This window comes from Natator depressus, chromosome 2 (genome assembly GCF_965152275.1).
Source record: "Natator depressus isolate rNatDep1 chromosome 2, rNatDep2.hap1, whole genome shotgun sequence".
Lineage (NCBI taxonomy): Eukaryota > Metazoa > Chordata > Testudines > Cheloniidae > Natator > Natator depressus.
Window position 1 is genome coordinate 204907427 of NC_134235.1, and position 23255 is coordinate 204930681.

General features: G+C 40.9%; 1 protein-coding gene and 1 long non-coding RNA gene across 2 annotated transcripts; both read left to right on the forward strand.

The window, feature by feature from the left end:
• The first annotated feature begins 1170 nt into the window (after positions 1 to 1170).
• On the forward strand, positions 1171 to 17280 carry TOMM7 (translocase of outer mitochondrial membrane 7). Its single transcript, XM_074943338.1, has 3 exons — positions 1171 to 1363; positions 14669 to 14717; positions 17050 to 17280. Exons 1-3 carry the CDS (start codon positions 1261 to 1263, stop codon positions 17063 to 17065), a joined length of 168 nt encoding a protein of 55 aa, XP_074799439.1. The 5' UTR covers positions 1171 to 1260; the 3' UTR covers positions 17066 to 17280.
• Positions 17281 to 20346: 3066 nt separating this feature from the next.
• On the forward strand, positions 20347 to 22950 carry LOC141981707 (uncharacterized). The gene is made up of 3 exons (XR_012637888.1): positions 20347 to 20646; positions 21830 to 21890; positions 22221 to 22950. It is a non-coding gene; the product is annotated as an uncharacterized LOC141981707 (long non-coding RNA).
• Positions 22951 to 23255: the final 305 nt, after the last annotated feature.

The window sequence follows — 23255 nt, forward strand, 5'->3', positions numbered from 1 at the left end:
CATGCTCTAATACATATGTATAAGAAAAGATATCAAAACGTTATACATAATCTTTGCAACAAAGGGAAGATGAAGCTGTGAATTGTCCAGTATTGGAAGGGACTATGGTGAGATTGTCTTAATGTGCTTCCCACTTGTAAGTAACTGATACAGTTTGGTAATATTTTGCCTTAATAGAGATGTTAGACCCGTCTGCTGAGTGGTGAATTTCAATCCAACAACCATCACTAGAGGTTTTAAGAACATGTTGAACAAACATCAGCTAGGTATGGTCTAAGTGTACTTGGCCCTGTCCCAGATGAGGGGGCTGGAATAAATGACCCCTGGAGGTCTACGTTTCTTATGATTGCAGAAGAATGCCTGACAATGTGACCTGATCACAGCCTAAAGGCTCAGGGCCCAGAAGGCAAATGAAAAGAGCCCAGCTTTTACTATTTACATCACGAGAGGTTTCAGAGTAGCAGTTGTGTTAGTCTGTATTCGCAAAAAGGAGTACTAGTGGCACCTTAGAGACTAACCAATTTATTTGAGCATAAGCTTTCGTGAGCTACACTGATGCATCCGATGAAGTGAGCTGTAGCTGTAGCTCACGAAAGCTTATGCTCAAATAAATTGGTTAGTCTCTAAGGTGCCACAAGTACTCCTTTTCTTTTTGCGAATACAGACTAACATGGCTGTTACTCTGAAATAAATTGGTTAGTCTCTAAGGTGCCACTAGTACTCCTTTTCTATTTACATCATGATTCAGGGGGGCCTCAGATGTGGGTTTGGAAGGCTTGTGACTGGTAACGTGGATGACAAGCTCCACTCTGCACCTCCAGGAACCGAGCTGGGCTCAACTAGCAGTGACCGTAATTGCTCCCAGGGCCCTGGAGCCGAGGTCCAGGCCGGGACTCAAGTCCACGGCTGCAGCGAGGCCTCAGCCTGCGCAGAAGCAGCCCGCGGGTGCGTTTGCTACAGCGCGTTCCGGAGGCGACTGGGACGAGCCTGCGGGGAGTCCAGCCAGACCTCGTTCCGCTTCAGATAAAAGGACTAAAGGCGGGAACGAGACGCTGACAGCATCTTCTACCCCGCGCCCGTCGACAGGGTCCCACCACCCCGCCCGTTACGAGTGTATGCGCGCGACCCCACCTCCCCCGCGCACTGTGGCGTGGAGGTGCCCGAGCAGGTAGCTACGTCCCGGCTGTCCCGTGGGCGCCGCGCCTGCGCAGTTACAAGTCCTGCGGCCGCGCGCACCGCTCCCTTTCTCGCGCTGCCGGGATGCCGAAGCTGAGCAAAGAGGCCAAGCTGCGGCTGCAGCAGCTCTTCAAGGGCGGCCAGTTCGCCATCCGCTGGGGCTTCATCCCCGTCGTGCTCTATCTAGGTCAGTGCCAGGGCAGGGGAACGGAGCCGAACCGCGCTGTCCCCGCTCGGGGAGCCTGCCTGGTCACGAGGCCTGCTTGGCTGCGTGGGGCCCGGGGAAGGAACACGGCGCCATCCCCAGCTAGCCGGGGCGCGGGCTGGCGCACGCGGGGATCCCCTCACCGGTCGGGGGGGTCGGACAGAGGGAGATTCTGGGTCACGCGGGCCAGCCCCGCACCCCCAGCAGTTTTGGGCGGAGGGGCCCGTGCGTTCGGGCCTGGGGCCTCCCCTGACTCCTCCCTTCTAGCGGCCTTTGGAAAAAGCGGCTCTGGAGCGCGCGGAGCTTTGTTTTTAGCTTTTAGCCCGCTGGGGCAGAGCAGCCGCCGCACTCCAGAACCGCCCCTTCCAACGGCCGCTGGGTGGAAGGGACAGGCAAAGCTTCGCCGCTCCAGAATAGCCCCTTCCAACGGCTGTTGTTGCTGGGGGGGGAGCGCCCAGACCCGCCCCTTCCAGTGGCCGCTGGAGGGAGTCAAGCCCCGCTCCCCGCCACATGTGCTCCAGAACTGCTGTTCCCAGTAGTTGCAGGCTTGATAAGTGGGGCCTTGTCTCGCTCTCTCTCCCCCAAGCAGCTGATTGGGTGCCCAAATTGGTCTGGTCTGGTGACCCAGAAACCTCTGGAGCAATAGGGTGGAGTTTGACATGTAACAAGTATCAGGGGTAGCCCTGTTAGTCTGTATCCACAAAACCAACAAGGAGTCTGGTGGCACCTTAAAGACTAACAGATTTATTTGAGCATAAGCTTTCGTGGGTAAAAACCCTACTACTTCAGATACATGGAGTGAAAATTACAGATGCAGACATAAATATACTGACACATGAAGAGAAGGGAGTTACCTCATAAGTGGAGAACCAGTGTTGACAGGGCCAATTTGATCAGGGTCGATGTAGTCCACTCCCAATAATAGATGAGGAGGTTGCAATTCCAGGAGAGGCAAAGCTACTTTTGTAATGAGCCAGCCACTCCCAGTCCCTATTCAAGCCCAAATTAATGGTGTTAAATTTGAAAATGAATTTTAGTTCTGCTTTTTCTCTTTGAAATCTGTTTCTGAAGTTTTTTTGTTCAAGTATAGCTACTTTCAAATCTCTTATTGAATGTCCAGGAAGATTGAAGTGTTCTCCTACTGGCTTTTGTATGTTACCATTCCTGATGTCCGATTTGTGTCCATTTATTCTTTTACGTAGGGACTGTCCGGTTTGGCCAGTTTACATGGCAGAGGGGCATTGCTGGCATATGATGGCATATATCACATTAGTAGACGTGCAGGTGAATGAGCCTCTGATGGTGTGGCTGATGTGGTTGGGTCTTCTGATGGTGTCGCTAGAGTAGATATGGGGACTTTCCAGACTACTTTGATAGCTGCTTTCAACTACCTGAAAGGGGGTTCCAAGGAGGATGGATCTGGACTATTCTCAGTGGTAGCTGATGACAGAACAAGGAGTAACGGTCTCAAGTTGCAGTGGGGGAGGTTTAGGTTGGATATTAGGAACAACTTTTTCACTAGGAGGGTGGTGAAACACTGGAATGCGTTACCTAGGGAGGTGGTAGAATCTCCTTCCTTAGATATTTTTAAGGTCAGGCTTGACAAAGCCCTGGCTGGGATGATTTAGTTGGGGATTGGTCCTGCTTTGAGCAGGGGGTTGGACTAGATGACCTCCTGAGGTCCCTTCCAACCCTGATATTCTATGATTCTATACTGTACCCCTTCCTGGAGTCTGATTTGTCTTGCATACCTCCATGTTTCACCTCACTTAAAAACCTGCTTGCTTACAAAATCAGACTTGAAAATACGTGAGATATATGAGAAATAAATGAGCCCCCCGACCCTAACTGCCCCCCGGGACCCCACCCCCTATCCAACCCTCCCTGCTGCCTGTCCTCTGACTGCACTGACCCTTATCCACACCCCCGCCTATCCAGCCAGCCAACCCCCCCCCCCGTTCCCCATCCCCTGTCTGTCCCCCAGAACCTCCTGCCCCTTATCCAACACCTCCCCCCCCCCCCCCCAATTCCCATGCTGTTCAGAGCGGCAGGAGCTCACAACCCTGCAGGAGCCAGCCATGCCACCCGCGCTGCCCGGCAGGAAGCTACAGGGGAGAGGGAAAAGCGGGGGAGGGGCCACGGGCTAGCCTCCCTGGCCGGGAGCTCAGCGACCAGGTAGGACGATCCCGCGGGCCATAGTTTGCCCACCTCTGCCTTAGATTCTGGCTGCAAGCTACAAACTTAGTCCTAGTCTACTCTTAAAAATTAGATTGACCTAGCTATGTCACTCTTGCCTTTGAAAAATATTGTGCCCTATGCGATGTAGTTAGGCCAACCTAACCGTCACTGTAGATGCAGCTAGGTTGATTGACGGATTATTCTGTCAACCTCACTGCCACCGCTGGAAGAAGTAGATAACTGTGGTGATGGAAAAAAACCTTCTGTGAATGTAGGAAGTGTCTACACTATGGTGACATGGGTGCAGTGTCACTGTCATGTAGACATGGCCGTAGCGAAAAGCTATGCCCAGCGGAAGAGCTTTGTTTGCATAGCACCTAAGTATGCTAGTCAAATTTGAAAACAAATGAGGCAAAGTCTCTGCCCCAGGGAGCTTAGCCCTAGAAAAAAAGTTTGTTGATGGTAGGAGAAATGATGGGTTGTTATGATTGAAATGCAGCATGGAAGTCTGATTAAAAGGCCTTTGTTTTTCAATTAATAAGTCACTGGTAAAATTAGGTCTTCTGTGTTCCCCCATGTACTCTTTAACAATTGCATATGTTAAATCTATTTACAATTTTGTGGATAAAACACCTTTATGATCAGTTTAAATTTAAAAACTTAATATTTAAAATTGTATATGTAAATCACCTGAATTGACATTGAAAATCCCATCCTAGGAAATTACTCAAAATCACTCAGCATTGGCCTGTCTCTGCCTCACTGCTTGTCTACGCAAACAAGTTGTACTGCTTTAGCTACACTGATATGTTGGTGTAGCTGCATCCACTCCATAAGTTGTATCAGAAGAATTGATTTTACAAAAGAATCACATTTCTAACAGAAATAGTTAAATCAGTGTAAAATGAGCATGTAGACCGGGCTTAAGTGACATGCCCAAGATCACATAGGAAGTTTGTGATGGAGCTGGGAACTGAACCCAGGGCTCCCAATTCCCATGGTAGTGCCCAAATCTTTGGACTGTTGTATACATTAAATATGTCAAGAAAGCAGTGAATAAATATGTTGACAAGCAACATGACATATTTCCATAGCAGCTTTATCTATTTCTTGTCACCATTTATTTGGCAAGTATATTATTGAAACAGATTTATCTCAACTCATTAATCTAAAATCTGTTTTATAACATACTTATGTGTGAGATAATTGGTAATACATCTATTTTAAAGTGGATCAGAAACCACTTACTTCCTTTTGTGTACACCTCAGTGCATTCTGTGTGTTACTCTTCGTTTATTGAATGTACATTGGGAAGTTTTTACATAAGAACAGCCATTCTGGGTCAGACCAAAGATCCATCTAGCCCAGTATTCTGTCTTTCAACAGTGGTGCTTAAGAGGGAATGAACAGAAGAGGTAATAATCATCAAGTCATCCATCCTTTGTCGCCCATTCCCAGCTTTTGGCAAATAGGATAGGGACACCATCCCTGCCCATCCTGGCTAATAGCCATTGGTGGATCGATCTTCCATGAATTTATCTAGTTCTTTTTTGAACCCTGTTATAGTTTTGGCCTTCACAACATCCTCTGGCAAAGTGTTCCACAGGTTGACTGTACGTTGTGTGAAGAAATACTTCTTTTTGTTTGTTTTAAACTTGCTGCCTATTCATTTCATTTGGTGACCCCTAGTTCTTGTGTTATGAGAAGATCCTTATTTACTTTCTCCATACCTGATTTAATAGACCTCTATCATATCCCTTTTTTGTTGTCTCTTTTCCAAGCTGATCAGTCCCAGTTTTATTAATCATTTTGTTGCCCTTTTCTGAACCTTTCCAATTCCAATATATCTTTTTTGAGATAGGGTGATCACATCTGCATGCATTATTCAAGATGTGGGCATACCATGGATTTATATAGAAGCAATATGATATTTTCTGTTTTAGTATCGATCCCTTTCTTAATGATTCCCAACGATTCCCAATCATTCTTAATGATTCTGTTAGCTTTTTTTTTTTACTGCCGCTGCACATTGAGTGGGATATTTTCAGAGAACTATCGACAATGACTGCAAGATCTCTTTTTTGAGTGGTAACAGCTACTTTAGACCCCATCATTTTATATGTATAGTTGGGATTATGTTTCAGAGTAGCCGCCGTGTTAGTCTGTATCCGCAAAAAGAAAAGGAGTACTTGTGGCACCTTAAGGTGCCACAAGTACTCCTTTTATTTTAGTTGGGATTATGTTTTCCAGTGTGCATTACTTTACATTTATCAGCATTGAATTTCATCTGCCATTTTATTGCCTAGTCACCCAGTTTTGTGAGATCCCTTTGGAACTCTTCGCAGTCTGCTTTGGACTTAACTATCTTGAGTAGTTTTGTATCATCTGCAAATTTTGCCACCTCACTGTTTACTCCTTTTTCCAGAACATTTATGAATATGTTGAATAGTACTGGTCCCTAGTACAGACCCCTGGGGACACCACTGTTTACCTCTCTCCATTCTAAAAACTGACCATTTATTCCTACCCTTTGTTACTATATTTTAACAAGTTACTGATCCATGAGAGGACCTTCTCTCTCGTCCCATGTTATGTCTTTTTTTTAAAAGACTCCAGTTATTTCTTTAATCCTGCTGCCTAATTTTGAGTCTAAATTTTCAAACTTAATACTTATTGTGCAGTTGTTTCTGAATCTCCTCTAAACTTTTGCTGAAAATGTTGAGTTCCACTGAGCATTATTAGGTGAAGAGTTGGAACTGTTATCCTATGGTGTGCTGGAAAATCAAAAATGCACACAACTCTTTCCATCTTTTGGAATCTTAGCCATCAAAATAACACGCTACCTCTCATCTGGTGTATCTTTAGCTTCACAATAACTAACTAAAATTGTAATGTGGCAAACAGCATGTATCATATCTGAAAACAGAATATCATTACAAGCCTACTAATGACAAGTGGTTTGATTATTCAGAAACAGAAAACAAATGTATGCTAAATGTATTCGAAAAAATTAAGATTGTGAGGCTAAGCACTCAGGAAAAGACACATATAAGGGTGCCCTGATCACATACTTAAAAAAGTTGTAAATTTTTTTTTCCATTGGGAGCGGAGGAACAAAAAGTACAAGTAAAATGCAGAGTGCATAGGTAGCATAAAACTTTGCGCTTTCCTGATCTTGGGGCACTCAAGGCTGGGTAAGTGAGACCTCCTCCAGTGGTCTCCGAGGACCAAAGCTAAAGGTGGGAGTTAGTGCAGTTTAGGAGCATCTTGGTCATGTTCCTTTTCTCTGACCATGTCGCCTATTTTGGCATAGTACTGGGAATGGCTGTGATAGTTCCGTGGTGTTGGAGGATTCCTCTTGCACCAGAAAATGAAGGATTTATGATTGGAATCCATCAGCAGTGCAGTGCAAAATGTTCACACAGCACTTGAGGATCAAACTTTAATATTGTATATTTGTATTCCAGACAAATAGTGTATGGCATTTATTTATGCAAAAAACATAGTAAACCATGCTTGTATTATCTGTAGTGTACTTTGTATACCTGGTTTTTAGCATGTTAAAATATGACTTCTTACTTTTAAGAATTACTCTTATTGGCTGTTGTCTGATGGACACATATGCTATATATGTGTAAGTAAAGCTAGTGAAAAAAATAGAATAGTGTATTTTTTGAGAGCTAGAATGTGCTTATGTGATTAAATCAGGGATAGGCAAACTACGGGCCGGATCCGGCTCATCAGGGCTTTGTATCTGGCCCATGGGATTGCCAGCCCTGTGGCGCAGCAGGGCTAAGGCAGGCTCCCTGCCTGTCCTGGCCCCATGCCGCTCCAGGAAGTAGCCAGTCCCACGTCCCTGTGGGGAGGGGACAGAGGGCTATGTGCACTGCCCTCGACTGCAGGCACCGCCCCCCGCAGCTCCCATTGTCTGGGAACGGGGAACCGTGGCCGATGGGAGTTTCGGGGGAAGTATCCGCAGACGAGGGGAGTGCGCGGAGCCCTCTGACCCCCCTCCCCCAGGGGCTGCAGGGATGTGGTGCCGGCCACTTCCAGGAGTGGTGCGGGGCCAGGGCAAGCAGGGAGCCTGCCTTAGCCCTGCTGCGTGCCGCTGCCACCCAGAGCTGCTCAAGGTAAGCTGCGCCGGGCCGGAGCCCGCACCCCAACCCCCTGCCACACCCTGCACCCCTCCTGCATCCCAACCTCCTGTCCTGAGCCCCTGCCGCACCCTGAGCCTCCAACCCCCTGCCTTGAGCCCCTGCCGCACCCTGAGCCTCCAACCCCCTGCCCTGAGCCCTCTGCCACACCCTGCACCCCAGTCCCTTGCCCTGAGCCCCTTCTTGCACACCACACCCCCTCCCGCACCTTAGCCCCAGCTCTGCATTCATGGCCCTGCATGCAATTTCCCCACCCAGATGTGGCCCTTGGACCAAAAAGTTTGCCCACCCCTGGATTAAATGATAGTAATGTATACACAAAAAAGGGCACAGTTAAGGTTGCATGTATCTTTGGTATGTCTTTATTTGGGAGGCCTTAATTGTGTAACCTTATTCTAGTTTCTCTGACAGAACTGCTTAGACTTTTTAAAAAAGAAAGTCCATAATCTGGAATAAATTATTCACATAATGAAGGAAGTCTCCTGTCTCACTCTTTTCACACTTAAAATGCAGCATGTTTGAGGCAGCAGCGTTCTTCCACACACTAAGTAACTAAACTAGTTCAGTACATTTGCGCACAGCCTTCCTTTGCTTAGATAATTGGTGAAAAGTTTTTTTTTTTTAATCATTCCACAAATACTGTGTATGCATAAAATGCACTCTTCCCCTAATTCCTATGAATCTGTTAATTAAAAAACGGATATCACTGGAATGCTCCCTAGACTAACTCCTTGCACAATTTGAACTTTCTAATAAGGCAAAATCAGTGTTATAATTTTTTTTTTATAGTAGTAAACAAATGTTTTGCCCTAAAGCAACTGAACTGTTATGTTAAAACTGCAAAGCAAATCTTTTGTCAGGTAAAGAACCAGACTAGGAAACTTCAATATGAAAAGTGAAAGTTGTAAGCAAGGAGGGATAGTTCAGTGGTTTGAGCATTGGCCTACTAAACCTAGGGTTGTGAGTTCAATCCTTGAGGGGGCCGTTTGGGATCTGGGGCAAAAATTAGGGATTGGTCCTGCTTTGAGCAGGAGGTTGGACTAGATGACCTCCTGAGGTCCCTTCCAACCCTGATATTCTATGCGTCTGTGAAAACAGTGTTAGAAAGGAAATGCATATGCACGTTTAACTACAGGTGTCATGTTCCTGCTATAATGTGATTGTTTTTTTGTTGGTAGAGGTGTATTTTTTGTTTTAAGAAATTTAAGAGACTGGCATTAAGTTTTCTGAAGGAAATATCCTTAATGCTGTTATAAAGTATATTAGTTCAAAATGAGAGGTTGAAGTGCAGACTTCATCTTAGAATTTTGTTAGTTTCCTTTATGTCTTGTGGGATTTTAACATCTGAATTAACATTTAAATGAATCTATTATTTATACTTCTGATAAAATCAAATGCAAATTAAATATTATTGCCCTGATAATGTAGGATCCAAATATAGGATCACAATGGATAAAATTAAATGATATTTTTAAATTAAAAAATTAGGGTATGTCTAGACAGCTGACGTTAAAGCGCTGCCATGGTAGTGTTTTAATGTGGCTGTGTAGTCGTGGCTCCAGCACTGGGAGAGAGCTCTCCTAGCGCAGTAATAAAACCACCTACGTGAGGGGAATAGCTACCAGCGCTGGGAGCGCTGTGTACACTGCCACTTTACAGTGCGTAAACTTGCATCGCTCAGGGATGTGTTTTTTCACACCCTTGAGCAAAGAAAGTTTCAGCTCTGTAAGTGGCAGTGTAGACAAGGCCTTAGTTTTTTTTATTTAAATTGGATTTATTTTAGATATATTTTTAAAAGAATAAACCTGTTTAAAATTTGAAACTGACAACCTTCATTAATTCAAACTTACTATCATCTATTATTGTCATTTGGCTTGAATAAAAAACAGTATTCAAGCAGTACATGTTTGTCAGAGTTTTAAGAAAATCAAACCACTGAATTGGGGGAAGTCACTGGCTAAGCAACTGGAACTAGAATTTGTTAAAATATTAAACTAGTTTCTGACAGCAGTAGCCTCTGGCAGGTGTGAAGAGACTACCGATGAAGTGAGCTGTAGCTCACGAAAGCTTATGCTCAGATAAATTTGTTAGTCTCTAAGGTGCCATAAGTACTCCTTTTCTATTTTCTTCAATTTATTCAACCTGATTATTCAGAGTTGAGAAAGGTATTGGAAATTGAAAAAGCAGGAAAGCTTGTTTTCTTCCTTCAAGCGATGAATAAAAAAAGAGGTGTGAGACGATGATCTATTACTTAGCTTGATAAAACATGTGCATTTAAAACTATTTTCCCTTATGTATCCAATACATTTAAGATTGCTTTAGTTGGCTAATTAAAAACAAATTTGAAAATGTAGTTTTGTACCTTTTTATAATTGAATTCCAGTTTCTATCCAAATGCAGCTTGACACACATCATGAGTAAAAAATTAGTAACCTAGTAAATAAAAAATGCTTCATTCACCATTTTCTGACATAAGAAAAATGTGAAAATTAAGAATCTGAATAAATGTATGTTAAGCAATACAATTGCTTTAAAAAAAGTGTATAAATAATAATGTATTTGCCTGGTTAGCAAACAGTAGCAAATTTTGTGTAAAGGCTATAGTTAGTTGAAAATCAACATGTTTTAATGTTTACCAACCAGTGAGAATCAATTTTTCTCTAGAGGGAAATAAAAAGGACAAATGTGAAATGAAATTAAAATAATGATTTTGATCAAAGTTTTCTGCTTGCTGACTTAAATCTAGCTTTAAGTCACATCTTGTATAGGAGAATCAGCTCTATGAGTTTTCCGTTTAATAACTGTCAGCAGTCCAAAGTGAAAAATACAGCAATTGAAAGTTAATGGGTCAGATTCTTCCTTGCATTCTCAGATGATACTTTGGCTGTTTGTTCAAGGCCTGATCTAAAGCCCGCTGAAATCAGTGGAGGTCTTCCCATTGACTTCAGTGGCCTGTGAATCACACAGGCCCTTAGTAATTATCTAACAGAGAGGGGAAAGACCTTTCTCTATAGAAATGGTACAGGATGTTGTGTAAAATAAGTTTTAGACATTGCATGTGCTTCACTTCTGTTTTCCAAACTTTACTATCAATTTGAAATTTGGTCAATATATTCAGTGCCTTTGGAACAAAAAAGCATGCTTTTTTGTAGCACAAGGTTACTTTAATAAATTAGAATTTTTTGAATTCTAGTTGAAAGAGTTAATCCCCAATACAAATTTCTTTTTTAAAAACGGTGCATTAGCAGATTGTCAAGTATCTTAAAAAGACAAGGAGTAGTTGTGGCACCTTAGAGACTAACAAATTTATTTGAGCATAAGCTTTTGTGAGCTACAGCTCACTTCATCGGATGCATGCACTGGAAAATACAGTGGGGAGATTTATAACACAGAGAACATGAAACAATGGGTGTTACCATAACACTGTAACAAGAGTGATCAGGTAAGGTGAGCTATTACCAGCAGGAGAGAAGGGGTGGGTGGGGGAAACCTTTTGTAGTGAAAATCAAGGTGGGCCATTTCCAGCACTTGACAAGAACGTCTGAGGAACAGTAGGGGGGCAGAAATAAAAATGGGGAAATAGTTTTACTTTGTGTAATGACACATCCACTATCAGGCGTTCTTACAATTACAGTACCCACCTGCTGAAGTGAAGAAACAGATTGACAGAGCCAGAAGAGTACCCAGAAGTTACCTATTACAGGACAGGCCCAACAAAGAAAATAACAGAACGCCACTAGCCATCACCTTCAGCCCCCAACTAAAACCTCTGCAACGCATCATCAAGGATCTACAACCTATGCTGAAGGACGACCCATCACTCTCACAGATCTTGGGAAACAGGCCAGTCCTCGCTTACAGACAGCCCCCCAACCTGAAGCAAATTCTCACCAGCAGCCACACACCACACAACAAAAACACTAATCCAGGAACCTATCCTTGCAACAAAGCCCGTTGCCAACTGTGTCCATGTATCTATTCAGGGAACACCATCATAGGTCCTAATCACATCAGTCACACTATCAGGCTTGTTCACTTGCACATCTACCAATGTGATATATGCCATCATGTGCCAGCAATGCCCCTCTGCCATGTACATTGGCCAAAGTGGATAGTCTCTACGTAAAAGAATAAATAGAAACAAATCAGACGTCAAGAATTATAACATTCAAAAACCAGTCGGAGAACACTTCAATCTCTTTGGTCACTCGATTACAGACCTAAAAGTGGCAATTCTTCAACAAAAAAAACTTCAAAAACAGACTCCAACGAGAGACTGCTGAATTGGAATTAATTTGCAAACTGGATACAATTAACTTAGGCTTGAATAAAGACTGGGAGTGGATGTGTCATTACACAAAGTAAAACTATTTCCCCATGTTTATGCTCAAATAAATTTGTTAGTCTCTAAGGTGCCACAACTACTTTTCTTTTTGCAGATACAGACTAACACGGCTGCTACTCTGAAACCTGTCAAGTATCTTATTTTCTTTACTAATCACAGTAAATAGCACTAGTAGTAATGTAGGATTTGAAGAGTTTATTTTTAGTGCTGGCACAATCATTTTTTATTGTGTTATGAATGATGCTAACAATTTTTAATTCATTTAAATTAGGGTTGTCAGGCTATTAAAAAATTAATCACGATTAATCACTTGATTAAACAATAATAGAATACCATTTATTTAGATATTTTTGGATGTTTTCTACATTTTCAAATATCTTTATTTCAATTACAACAGAATACGAAGCGTACAGTGCTCACTTTATATTTATTTTTGATTACAAGTATTTGCACTTTAAAAAAAACAAAAGAAATAGTATTTTTTCCATTCACCTAATTCAAGTACTGTAGCACAATCTCTTTATCATGAAAGTTGAACTTACAGATGTAGAATTATGTACAAAAAACTGCATTCCAAAATAAAACAGTGTAAAATTTTAGAGCCTGGAAGTCCACTCAGTCGTCCTATTTGTTCAGCCCATCACTCAGACAAACAATTTTGTTTCCATTTGCAGGCGATAATGCTACTTGCTTTACAATGTCACCTGAAAGTAAGAACAGGTGTTCTCATGGCACTGTTGTGGCCAGAGGACATGGGTCCATGCTGATGATGGGTTCTGCTCGATAACAATCCAAAGCAGTGCATACCGACACATGTTCATTTTAATTATCTGAGTCAGATGCCACTAGTAGAAGGTTGATTTTCTTATTTGGTTGTTCGGATTCTATAGTTTCTGCATTGAAGTGTTGCCCTTCTAAGACTTCTGAAAGCATGCGCCACACCTCATCCCTCTCAGATTTTGGAAGGCACTTCAGATTCCTAAACCTTGGATCGAGTGTTGTAGCTATCTTTAGAATTCCCACATTGGTACTTTCTTTGAATTTGTGAAATCTGCAGTGAAAGGGTTCTTAAATTGAACATGTGCTGGGTCATTATCCGAGGCTGCAAGAACATGAAATATATGGCAGAATGCGGGTAAAACAGAGCAGTGGACATACAATTCTCCTCCAAGGAGTTCAGTCACAAATTTAATTAATGCATTATTTTTTTAACAAGTGTCATCAGCATGGAAGCATGTCCTTTGGAATGGTGGCTGAAACATGAATGGGCATACAAATGTTTAGCATATCTGGCACTTAAATACTTTGCAATGCCAGCTACAGAAATGCCATGCTCTCACTTTCTGGTGACATTGTAAATAAGAAGAGGGCAGCATTATCTCCTGTAAATGTAAACAAACTTGTTTGTCTTAGCGATTGGCTGAACAAGAAGTAGGATTGGGTGGACTTGTAGGCTCTGAAGTTTTGCATTGTTTTGTTTTTGAGTGCAGTTATGTAACCAAAAAAAGTCTACATTTGTAAGTTGCACTTTCACCATAAAAAAAAAAGAGATTGCACTACAGTACTTGCATGAGGTGAATTGAAAAACACTATTTCTTTATCATTTTTACAGTGCAAATATCTATAATCAAAAATAATACACACTTTGATTTCAGTTACAACACAGAGTGCAATATGTATGAAAATGTAGAAAAACATCCACAATATTTAATAAATTTCCAATTGGTATTCTAAAACAATGTGATTAAAAGTGTGATTAATCGTGATTATTTTTTTCAGTTAATTGCGTGAGATAACTGCGATTAATTGACTACCCTGGTTTATATTCAAATATACTTCAAGTGCTACATAAATCCTGCATCTGATAAACATTGCTTGTTAGAGTACAAAGGTAATGTGTTTAAAAATATTGTGGAAAAATATATAATGTGATTGGCTATTTGGAGAGTTGTATAACTTGCTAAAACTGAATAAACCCATGCATACCAATTTAAATTTTTGGAAGTACTCGGGCAGAAGTGGTGAGAAAGAAAATATAGCCTTGTCTTATACTTTCCTCTTCTTGACCTACAGTTTCCTGAGTGGATTTTCTGTTCCCTCCTGTTTGCTTAAAAGAGAAGAAAAGAAAATCTTGTTTCATGACATATTAATGAAAGAGAGTTTCAGAGGGACCTTAAATGGGTTTTCCCATTTCTTTCTTGTTTCACTCCATTAACTTTACCCATTGGTTCTGTTCCCTGCACAATTCATGTTATGATTAACAGCTGGGGATGCTAATGCTAGCTAGAAGTAATCTGAATGTCTTCCTCTAAATGTTATGTTGCTTTCTAAACAAGAAAACAGAAGATGTCGCTTTAGCATGGGTGATAGAGGTTAGTCACTATGAAATTATAGGGCAAAGGCATAGTCCATTAAAATACTGCTAACAAGATGTGCTAATCTTAAAATATTGAGAAGAATGTGAGGTTTCTATACTGGTTAGGGTATGATTTGTGTATATATAATTTTTTTTTTGACAGCTTTTTTAAATTTACTGAATTTGAGAGTGGGGAAGGAATCCCAATTTTGTGTTGGTTAGCTGCTGATATACATATATATTTGTTACTTCAGGTTTTAAGAGAGGTGCAGATCCTGGAATGCCTGAGCCAACTGTTTTGAGGTACGTATACATCTGTAAATACACATGCAAAAACAGTGCAGAAAGCTAGGAAAGAAAATAAAACTTTAGGCTCAGATGTCCCCTCCATCTAGGCGTTAACTGCCAGGAAATCCTGTCTTCATTGATCATTGTCATCATAGTTTGAGAACTTCCTTCATTATGGGCTTCTTGTCAAAAGTGAATTTTTAGTTAGCTTGCTAGTCATTAAGATTGATAGTGAAAGGGAGAAATGGTAAGTCATGAAAGAACTTTTAAAATTATTTAAGCACCACCACTATGCTCCAACAAGTCTGAAATGAAGTTTGTACAGTGAAAAGTCAGGATGTGTTACAGGAGAATATTTATCTCTCCTCCTGATAAGGAGGGAAGGAGCCCCTAGAGTATCTCTCTCCATGCATTGCAAATGGTGGGAGAGAGTCTCTCTCCACCCATGCAAAGTTCTCCAACTGATTGTTGTCTTTAAAAAAAAAAAAAAAAAAAAAAAAAGGTGATTTGGGACACTTCACATTTCCCCTCTTAAGCCTGGGCGTTTATGGCTCATTTAGAGTTTTCATAGCTCCTCTGTTTAGTATGCATTCTTTTTATGGGAGCTCTTCATCCTGCACCTCTGAACAGCTCCACTGCTTTCTACTGTAAATTTAAAAAAACACACACACACACACACACACTCCCTCTCTCTCTCTCTCTCGTGGGGATAGTGCCATGTACTGCAAACTGGCCCATACTTCTGAATAGATAGGCCAACTACACAAGCAGCTTTCCAAGTCCTCCATTACATACCAAGACTAGAAGACTGGGTAATTATATATTATTAAAACTTTAGGAGAGAATCATTTATGTGAAAGTGTCTTAAACTACAAAAAGTGCATTGTTGTGTATTATTTGCTGCTTTTTGGCATGGGATAAATGAGAGCCGTTCTATAACGATCAGCTGACGTAACACTTTCACTACTTTTTTTTTAACCCACGCAGCTCTTGAACTGATATGACTGGGAGATGGTTGATATAATGTAATATGATTATAGAGCACACAGGGAATGAGAAAAGGTGCCTGCTTTATTTAATGGATATCTTGTAAGTTATATGAGGCATATATTGAATTTGAGAAACAGTAGATGATACTGTAAAAAGATTGTATCAATGTACGAACACAAGGGGAAAGAGTTAACATTGTTTCATTCCTACCTTTGATTAATTTTAATTCATAGAATCATTGAATATCAGGGTTGGAAGGGACCTCAGGAGGTCATCTAGTCCAACCCCCTGCTCAAAGCAGGACCAATCCCCAACTAAATCATCCCAGCCAGGGCTTTGTCAAGCCTGACCTTAAAAATATCTAAGAAGGAGATTCCACCACCTCCCTAGGTAATGTTCTCCAAATACTGTCTTTTGAGGAAATATTAATGCTTCACATGTAAATATTGGTTTTTTTCCTGAGGATCTTCAAACAATTTATGAAGAGTAAGCCTTACAACATCCTTGAGATAGGACATTCTATACCTGCTTTATAAATGAGGTAACAGGTGCAGAGCAGAGAAGTTAAGTGATTTGATGATGATTGTTAGACAGATGCTTCACTGTAACTCTTTTGTTTATTAAAAGACATTCATGGAAGAAGGCCAACACTATTATTTTTTTTAAGTACTGAATAAAATGAAGTGGAAAGTATTGACAGATGTCTTTGTTGTGGTGCCAGTAACTTAGTAATACTGTATCGAAACTGATTAATATAAAGGGAGAGTATACTAAGATAATATCGAGCCCAGCTGGGGGGCCAGATACCCACAACCCTTCCCACCCCCCCTAGAGCCCAGCCACAGAGCCCCCCGCTTCTTCCCAGAGCCCACCTGTGGACCCCCAAGCCCAGACACCCACCCCCTCTACCCCTCAGAGCCCAGGGATTCAGAGGGAGAAACAGCCTGATGCTCCACCCCAGGCTTGTGTGGAGTTTCCTGCATGCTGCCATCTCCTTCCCTCAGGGTGTGCTGGGAACCGCAGCTGCCGGGAGCCCTCTAGCTCCCTTCCCCTCCCCCCTGCAGTGTCTTCCATGTGTGAGCTGGCCTCTGCGGAGTCCAGCGTCCCCTAATGGCGGCCAACAGCGCTGCAGCCCATTTCTGGGGGGGGGGGGGGGGGAGAGGCGGGGGGGAAATTCAGCATGAATTTCTGCAAAATTCTTGATTGCGTAGTGGCGCAGCTTTCCCCCAGGTGTAGTAATGTGCATTGAGCTAGAGTTGTACATCCTGTCTTGTGTTTAGAAAGACCCATGTTACTTCCATGTTACTTTATATATATATATATTACAAATCTAACTTTAATTTTCTGTCTATTTTAGTCTACTTTGGGGATGAAAGATTGGCCATACTGTACAGGAACCATTTGATGGACAGAGAAAATGAAGATGTGAACCTTTACAAGGCTAAGGAAGGAGTACACTTTATCACTATTACATTAGCTGGCCTGAACAGCTTCCTGATGGCATAGATGTACATACAACAAAATGGAATTTATATTGACCTAATTTATTTGGTTTACAGTGAAATTAAATAAATACAGTTTGAATCCATGTGTATAGTCTCAAATCCTTTAAGGTTAATTAGTATAATGGGGGAAATCTTGCTTTTTTGAGTTTAAAAAGTAATTATTTTAAATTGAATATCTGGTGTTTTAGTAAGTGTATTGATCCTTCTAATCTACAGTGCTATTCTTCTTAACACCAGGGTGTGTCTTGAAGCTTCAGAATACAAGTTCACTACAAATTAGTTTCTGTTATTTTAACTAAATTACTATTAGTATGTCTCTAACCTATTGCAGTCTTCTAAGGCACTTCATCGTTCAACCCTTCTACTTAATTCTTGCTTATTGTGACCTTCCAAGCACAGGCTGCGCTATCTTCCATCACTTAAGAGTAGTCCTTTGAGTATTATGAAGTGTAAAGCTATAATTACCTTACTTTTGTAATCTAAGGCTATGTCTGCACTACGTCAGTAAGTTGACCTATGCTACACAACTCCAGCTATGTGAATAACGTAGCTGGAGTCGACCTTAGGTTGAGTTACCGGGTGCAGTCGACGGGAGAAAATCTCCCATCAATTTACCTTACTCTTCTCGTTGGGGGTAGAGTACAGGGGTCGACTGGAGGGCGATCAGCTGTTGATTTGGTGGGTCTTCACTAGACCAGCTAAATTGACAACCAGTGGATTGATCTCAGAGCGTCAATCCCGGCTGTAGTGTAGACCTGCCCTATGTGTCAGAATTGTCCTCAGACTTTGAGAGTAGGATGTCAATGAGCCTTCTGTTGATAGCTCTTAGTTTCCTCAAAGCTGTGTTGGCTGGATGTTGTTAAAGCACCTGTAACTGCTGTCTTCTCTAAGGTTTCTTAGAAGACCATACAAGTATATTGGATATGTTTGCTAGAATTATAGCAGTAACATAATGTCTGAATTTGAAGTTAGTGAATGTAATGTCGTGAAAATTAAGAAACAGTTTCCACAGTTTAGCTGAACAGTATACATCTGGATTAAAGTCTGAGCTAGAACATAAAAACACTTTTCATATCTGCTTTGCAGAAAGTAACTTTCTAAAGACTGCTTCTTAATCATACCAACCATGAGACCTTATTTAATCTACCTTAGTCTATGTGTGTTGTTTGCCATTACTGTGAATAGATATGCAGAACATTTGGCCCATGAAAGTTTAAAAATACAAAATAATAATTGCTCTTTTAGAAAAATGAATCTAGGAATTATTTAACAATTTTTTGCCAGTCAATCAGATATTCCTTGAATTTCTCCATTATTTGCAAACCCCCAATGAAATTAAAGATATGAAGTGTACTTGCACTTCACTATTAAACAAAGTATGTTTTTTTGTCTTCTCCAACTCTCGTCAGAAAAAGCCTTACTAGCTTTACAGCCAATAGTGTTTAAATTTAAAATGTTGTAAACTAAAACTGTTTAAAATCCATGTTTAAGTAAAAATTTGGTCACAGCAAGTACAAGCTCTTAGTCTATATTAAAATAAGAAGAGTACCTTTGTGGAAATGTATAACGTACAAAATTATATGTCTTACATGGATATCTTTTATGTAAAAACAGTGGTCTGGATGAGTGCACAAAACATAAAAGGAGTACTTGTGGCACCGTAGAGACTAACAAATTTATTTGAGCATAAGCTTTCGTGAGCTACAGCTCACTTCATCGGATGCATTCAGTGGAAAATACAGTATTTCTAATGCAGTATTGTAGTTAAAACACTATTACACATTCCTTGTGACTAAAAATTCTTAAAATGTAGAATAGGTTATATAAACATGCTTTAAGTGGTTTTGGAAATACCCTTTTGGAAAGTTGGAACTAACCCTATGCTTCTATCTACCAAAAAAAGTTGGAAATAATTCCCTCCCCCCCTCCCCCCCCTGGATTAAAGACCACATCCTGATAAGTTGCATGACTGATATTAATTTTTACAAGTGACTTGTTTAATACATTTCTAAGAGCCCTTGCCCTCACTTTTGTGCTGTGCAGTGGCCAGTGCTTAAATTCGTAAAGTATGAGCTTGCATACATTATTTCTAGGTTCTACGTACGTTAATTTAGTATTTTCCATTTGGGAGATGGATATGCAGAGCAAGAGAAGGTCATTGGTTAGAAGAACAAGGACATGTACTTTCTTTTGGGCATGAAATTAACTGTTCAAAAGGGCTTTTTTGAGTTAAAAGCCGCGTTCAAATACACCAGCCAGCGAGGTCAAATAAAGTCCAGACTCCTAGTTCAATTCAAATTCCTGTTCTGAGAGTTGGTTTATTAAAGACGATTCCCAAACAGGATCACGCTTAGCCCACTGTACTTGGTTGCAGTCTTTACAGAAAGTACATGCTCTTCCTCCTATGCCATAAGATTCCAAGGCCAGAAGGGACAACTGTGATCATCTAGTCTGACTTCCTGTATAACATAGTCAATGGAACTTCCCTCAAATGATTCCTCATATCTAAGGCTATGTTTTAGTCAACGGTATTTTTAATAAAAGTCATGGACAGGTCACCAGCAGAAAACAAAAATTCATGGCTTGTGACCTGTCCATGACTTGTACTATATACCCCTTACTAAATCTTGGGGCAGCCTGGGGGGATGCTGGAGGGGGAGCCACAGGTGCTCGGAGGGGTAGTCGTGGTTGGGCGGGGCTGGCTGGCTCCTTGTGGCTCCCCGGAAGTGGTGACATGTCCCTTCCTCAACAAACATGCAGCCTTACTCACATCTTTTAGAAAATCTCCAATCTTGAATTAAACGTTGCCAGTCTAGCTTCAACTTCCAGTCATTGGATCACGTTATACCTTTCTTTGATAGACTGAAGAGTCCATTATCAAATATTTTTCCCCCCTGTAGGCACTTTGTGATCAAGTCACCCCTTAACCTTCTCTTTGTTAAACTAAATAGACTGAGCTCCTTGACTCTGTCACTATAAGGCAGTGGTTTTCAAACTGGAATACACGTACCCCTAGGGCTATGTGAGCTCTTGTCAGGGGGTACGCAAGAAAAATCCTGCAGTGGTGAACAACTCACTTTATTTAGTAAGACTTGGCAATCTAATCATAGGTATATTATGACCCTATCTCAGATTGGAGTATGCAGTAAGACTACATTATTTGGAAAGGGGTACACAGCCTAAAAAGTTTGAAAACCTGTGCTGTAAAGCATCTTTTCAAATTCTTTATTCATTCTCGTGGTTCTCTGAACCTTATTCTATTTATCAACATCCTTTTTGAATTGTAGACACCAATACTGGACAGTGTTCAGCCGTGGTTACACCAGTGCCAAATGTAGAGATTTGAGATTCCTTGTTATACATCCAAGGATTGAATTAGCCCTGCTGGCCACAGCATTGTACTGGGAGTTCATGTCCAGCTGATTATCCACTATGACACCAAAATCTTGGTAACTGTTTATTAAAATACATATTGTTTATTTGTGCCTTGTTTACCAAGCAATCCAGATTTCTCTGTATGGGTGACCTGTTTTCTTCATTATTTACCAGTCTGAATTTTTGTGTCATCTGCAAACTTTATAATTGATTTTATGTTTTCTTCCAGTTCATTGATAAAAATGTCAAAATAGTGTAGGGCCAAGAACTAATCCCAGAACCCCAATCGAAACACCCTCTCAAAGATGATTTCCCATTTACAATGACATTTTGAGACTTCTCAGTTAATTAACTTTCAATTCATTTAATGTGTGCTGTGTTAATTTTATATCATTCTAGCTTTTTAATCAAAATGTCATTCAGTACCAAGTCAAATGTCTTACAAGAAGTCTAAGTATATTATGTCAATGCTATTACCTTTATTGACCAAACTTGTAATCTCATAAAAAATCAAGTTAGTTTGAAAGGATCTATTTTCCATAAACCCATATTGATTGGCATTAATTATATTACTCTCCTTTAATTTTTGATTAAGACCCATATCAGCTGCTCCGATATTTTGCCCAGGATTGATGTCAGACTGACAGGCCTAGGATTACCAAACTCATCCCGTCTATACTTTTAAAATATTGGTACAACATTAGCTTTCTTTCTCCACTGTTCCAAGACTTATTGAAAATCAATATTAACAATGTTGTTCATGAACATTAACAATTCATGCTTCTCAGCCAGCTGTTTTAAAACTCTTGGATACAAGTTATCTGAACCTGCTGATTTATAAATGTCTAATTTTAGTAGCTGCTCTTTAACATCCTTATGAGATGCTAGTGGAATGGAAAGAACATTTTCATATGATACGACTACATCATATTTTTCCCCAATACAGAACAGAAATATTTATTGAACACTTCTACCATTTCTGCATTATTATTATTGATCATTCCAAGATGCAAATGGTAGAATTGACCAGTACTGTTGTTAGGATTCTTTGTTCATAATGTAAGTTTAAAAAATTCCTTATTGTCCTTAACTCTGCTGGTGATAGATATCTCTGTGTATCCCTTTGCTTCTCTTACCAATTTTATAGAATTCCTAGCTTCAGTTTTATATTAATTACTATTGACTTCCCCTTTCTTCCATTTGTTATATGTTATTTGGTGGTCTGTAACTAATACCCCATCTTGTGCTTTCTGTTAGGGCATTGATCTGTAAGCATTCAAAATCATTTTCTTCTGAGTTGTCAGCTACTCAGAAACAGGTAATGCCATTTTTTGACATTTTACCCAATTGATCCTTTATAACTAGGTTATAACAATTGATTTTAATAGTCCAACTATGTGAATCATCCCATCAGGTTGCAGTAAAATCAACTGGATCAAATATGTGCTCATAAATGAGCAATGCCAACTCCTCTTGATTGTTAACCAGGTTCCCTAGCATTGATGTATAGGCAATTAAAGAATTTCTTCTTTTCTCGTCCTTTGATTAATTTTGTTCTCTTAACATCTCGATTTTGTGCTAAATGAGTGCTCATGTTTTTCTTCTTTTTACTCTTCCCTTTTGTTGTTATCCCTCCTGACTATACTAGCCAGCCTGAAGAGGTCGGTTCTCCTTCAGTGAGATGGATGCCATCCAAACTGTACAGCTCCCTCTCCTCATAGAAGATGGACCAATGTTATACAAAACCCAAACCCTCCACGTTCTGCCACTTACCTAGCCAGCAGTTCACTTTCAGAAATTTCTGTGTTCCTTTGCTTATGGAACAGGAAGGATCTCTGAGAAGATCGCTTGGATATTCTTCTTTAGCATGCTTCTGAGTTCCCTGAAGTTCTCTCTTATCTGTGAGATATCCCATGACAGCGCAGCATTAGCACCACTATAAACTCTCTCCCCAATGGATCCTTGCCCATTGACTTCAGAAGCCTATCCAGTCAAGATTGATGGCTCCAGAAAGACGGAACACTGTCCTGTTGTCTGCCTGTCTTTGCAGAATGTGCTTTTGATTCTTCTGAGTACTAAATGCCCAACAAGGATCATCTGTTTTCCTGGGGCAGTTGAAGATCTCTTTTTCTGCCTGCTTGATTTTTTTAGTTTGGGCTGAGCTGCCATCCACAGGAGAGACCCAAATATCCCTCCAGTCTCTCGGGCCAGTTGGATTTTGAGAGAGATCTTCCACAGTTTCCATACTGAGGACCTGGCATTGATTGGAAACTTCTAGCTCTGGAATTCCTCTTGGCCCTCTTTTCTCTGGTGGCCACAGCCCGCTCATCCTTGTCTGTTTCCTGTCATGCAGAATGCTGCTGTGACCTCTTGCCTCTGGTGGTTATACACTGTCAAGCCTCTTCTCTGACTTCCTCTCTCTCTCTCTGACTTTTGGTGGCTGTCCTTGAACCTGGGGTACTGGTGTTACTCAAACCTGGCTGTCTAGGAACTCCTCAGCTTCTCTGATTCTCCGTAGCGCTTCCACTTGACCTTCCAGTCCAAGAATCTTTTCTTCCAGTACAGTCACAAAATTGCACTTTATGCACAGGAAGTCCCTTCTGGCTTCAGGCAGGAAAGAAAACATGGGACATCTGTTCCAGGCTCATTGCTGGTCACCTTGAAATTGCATGTAAAGCTGAAC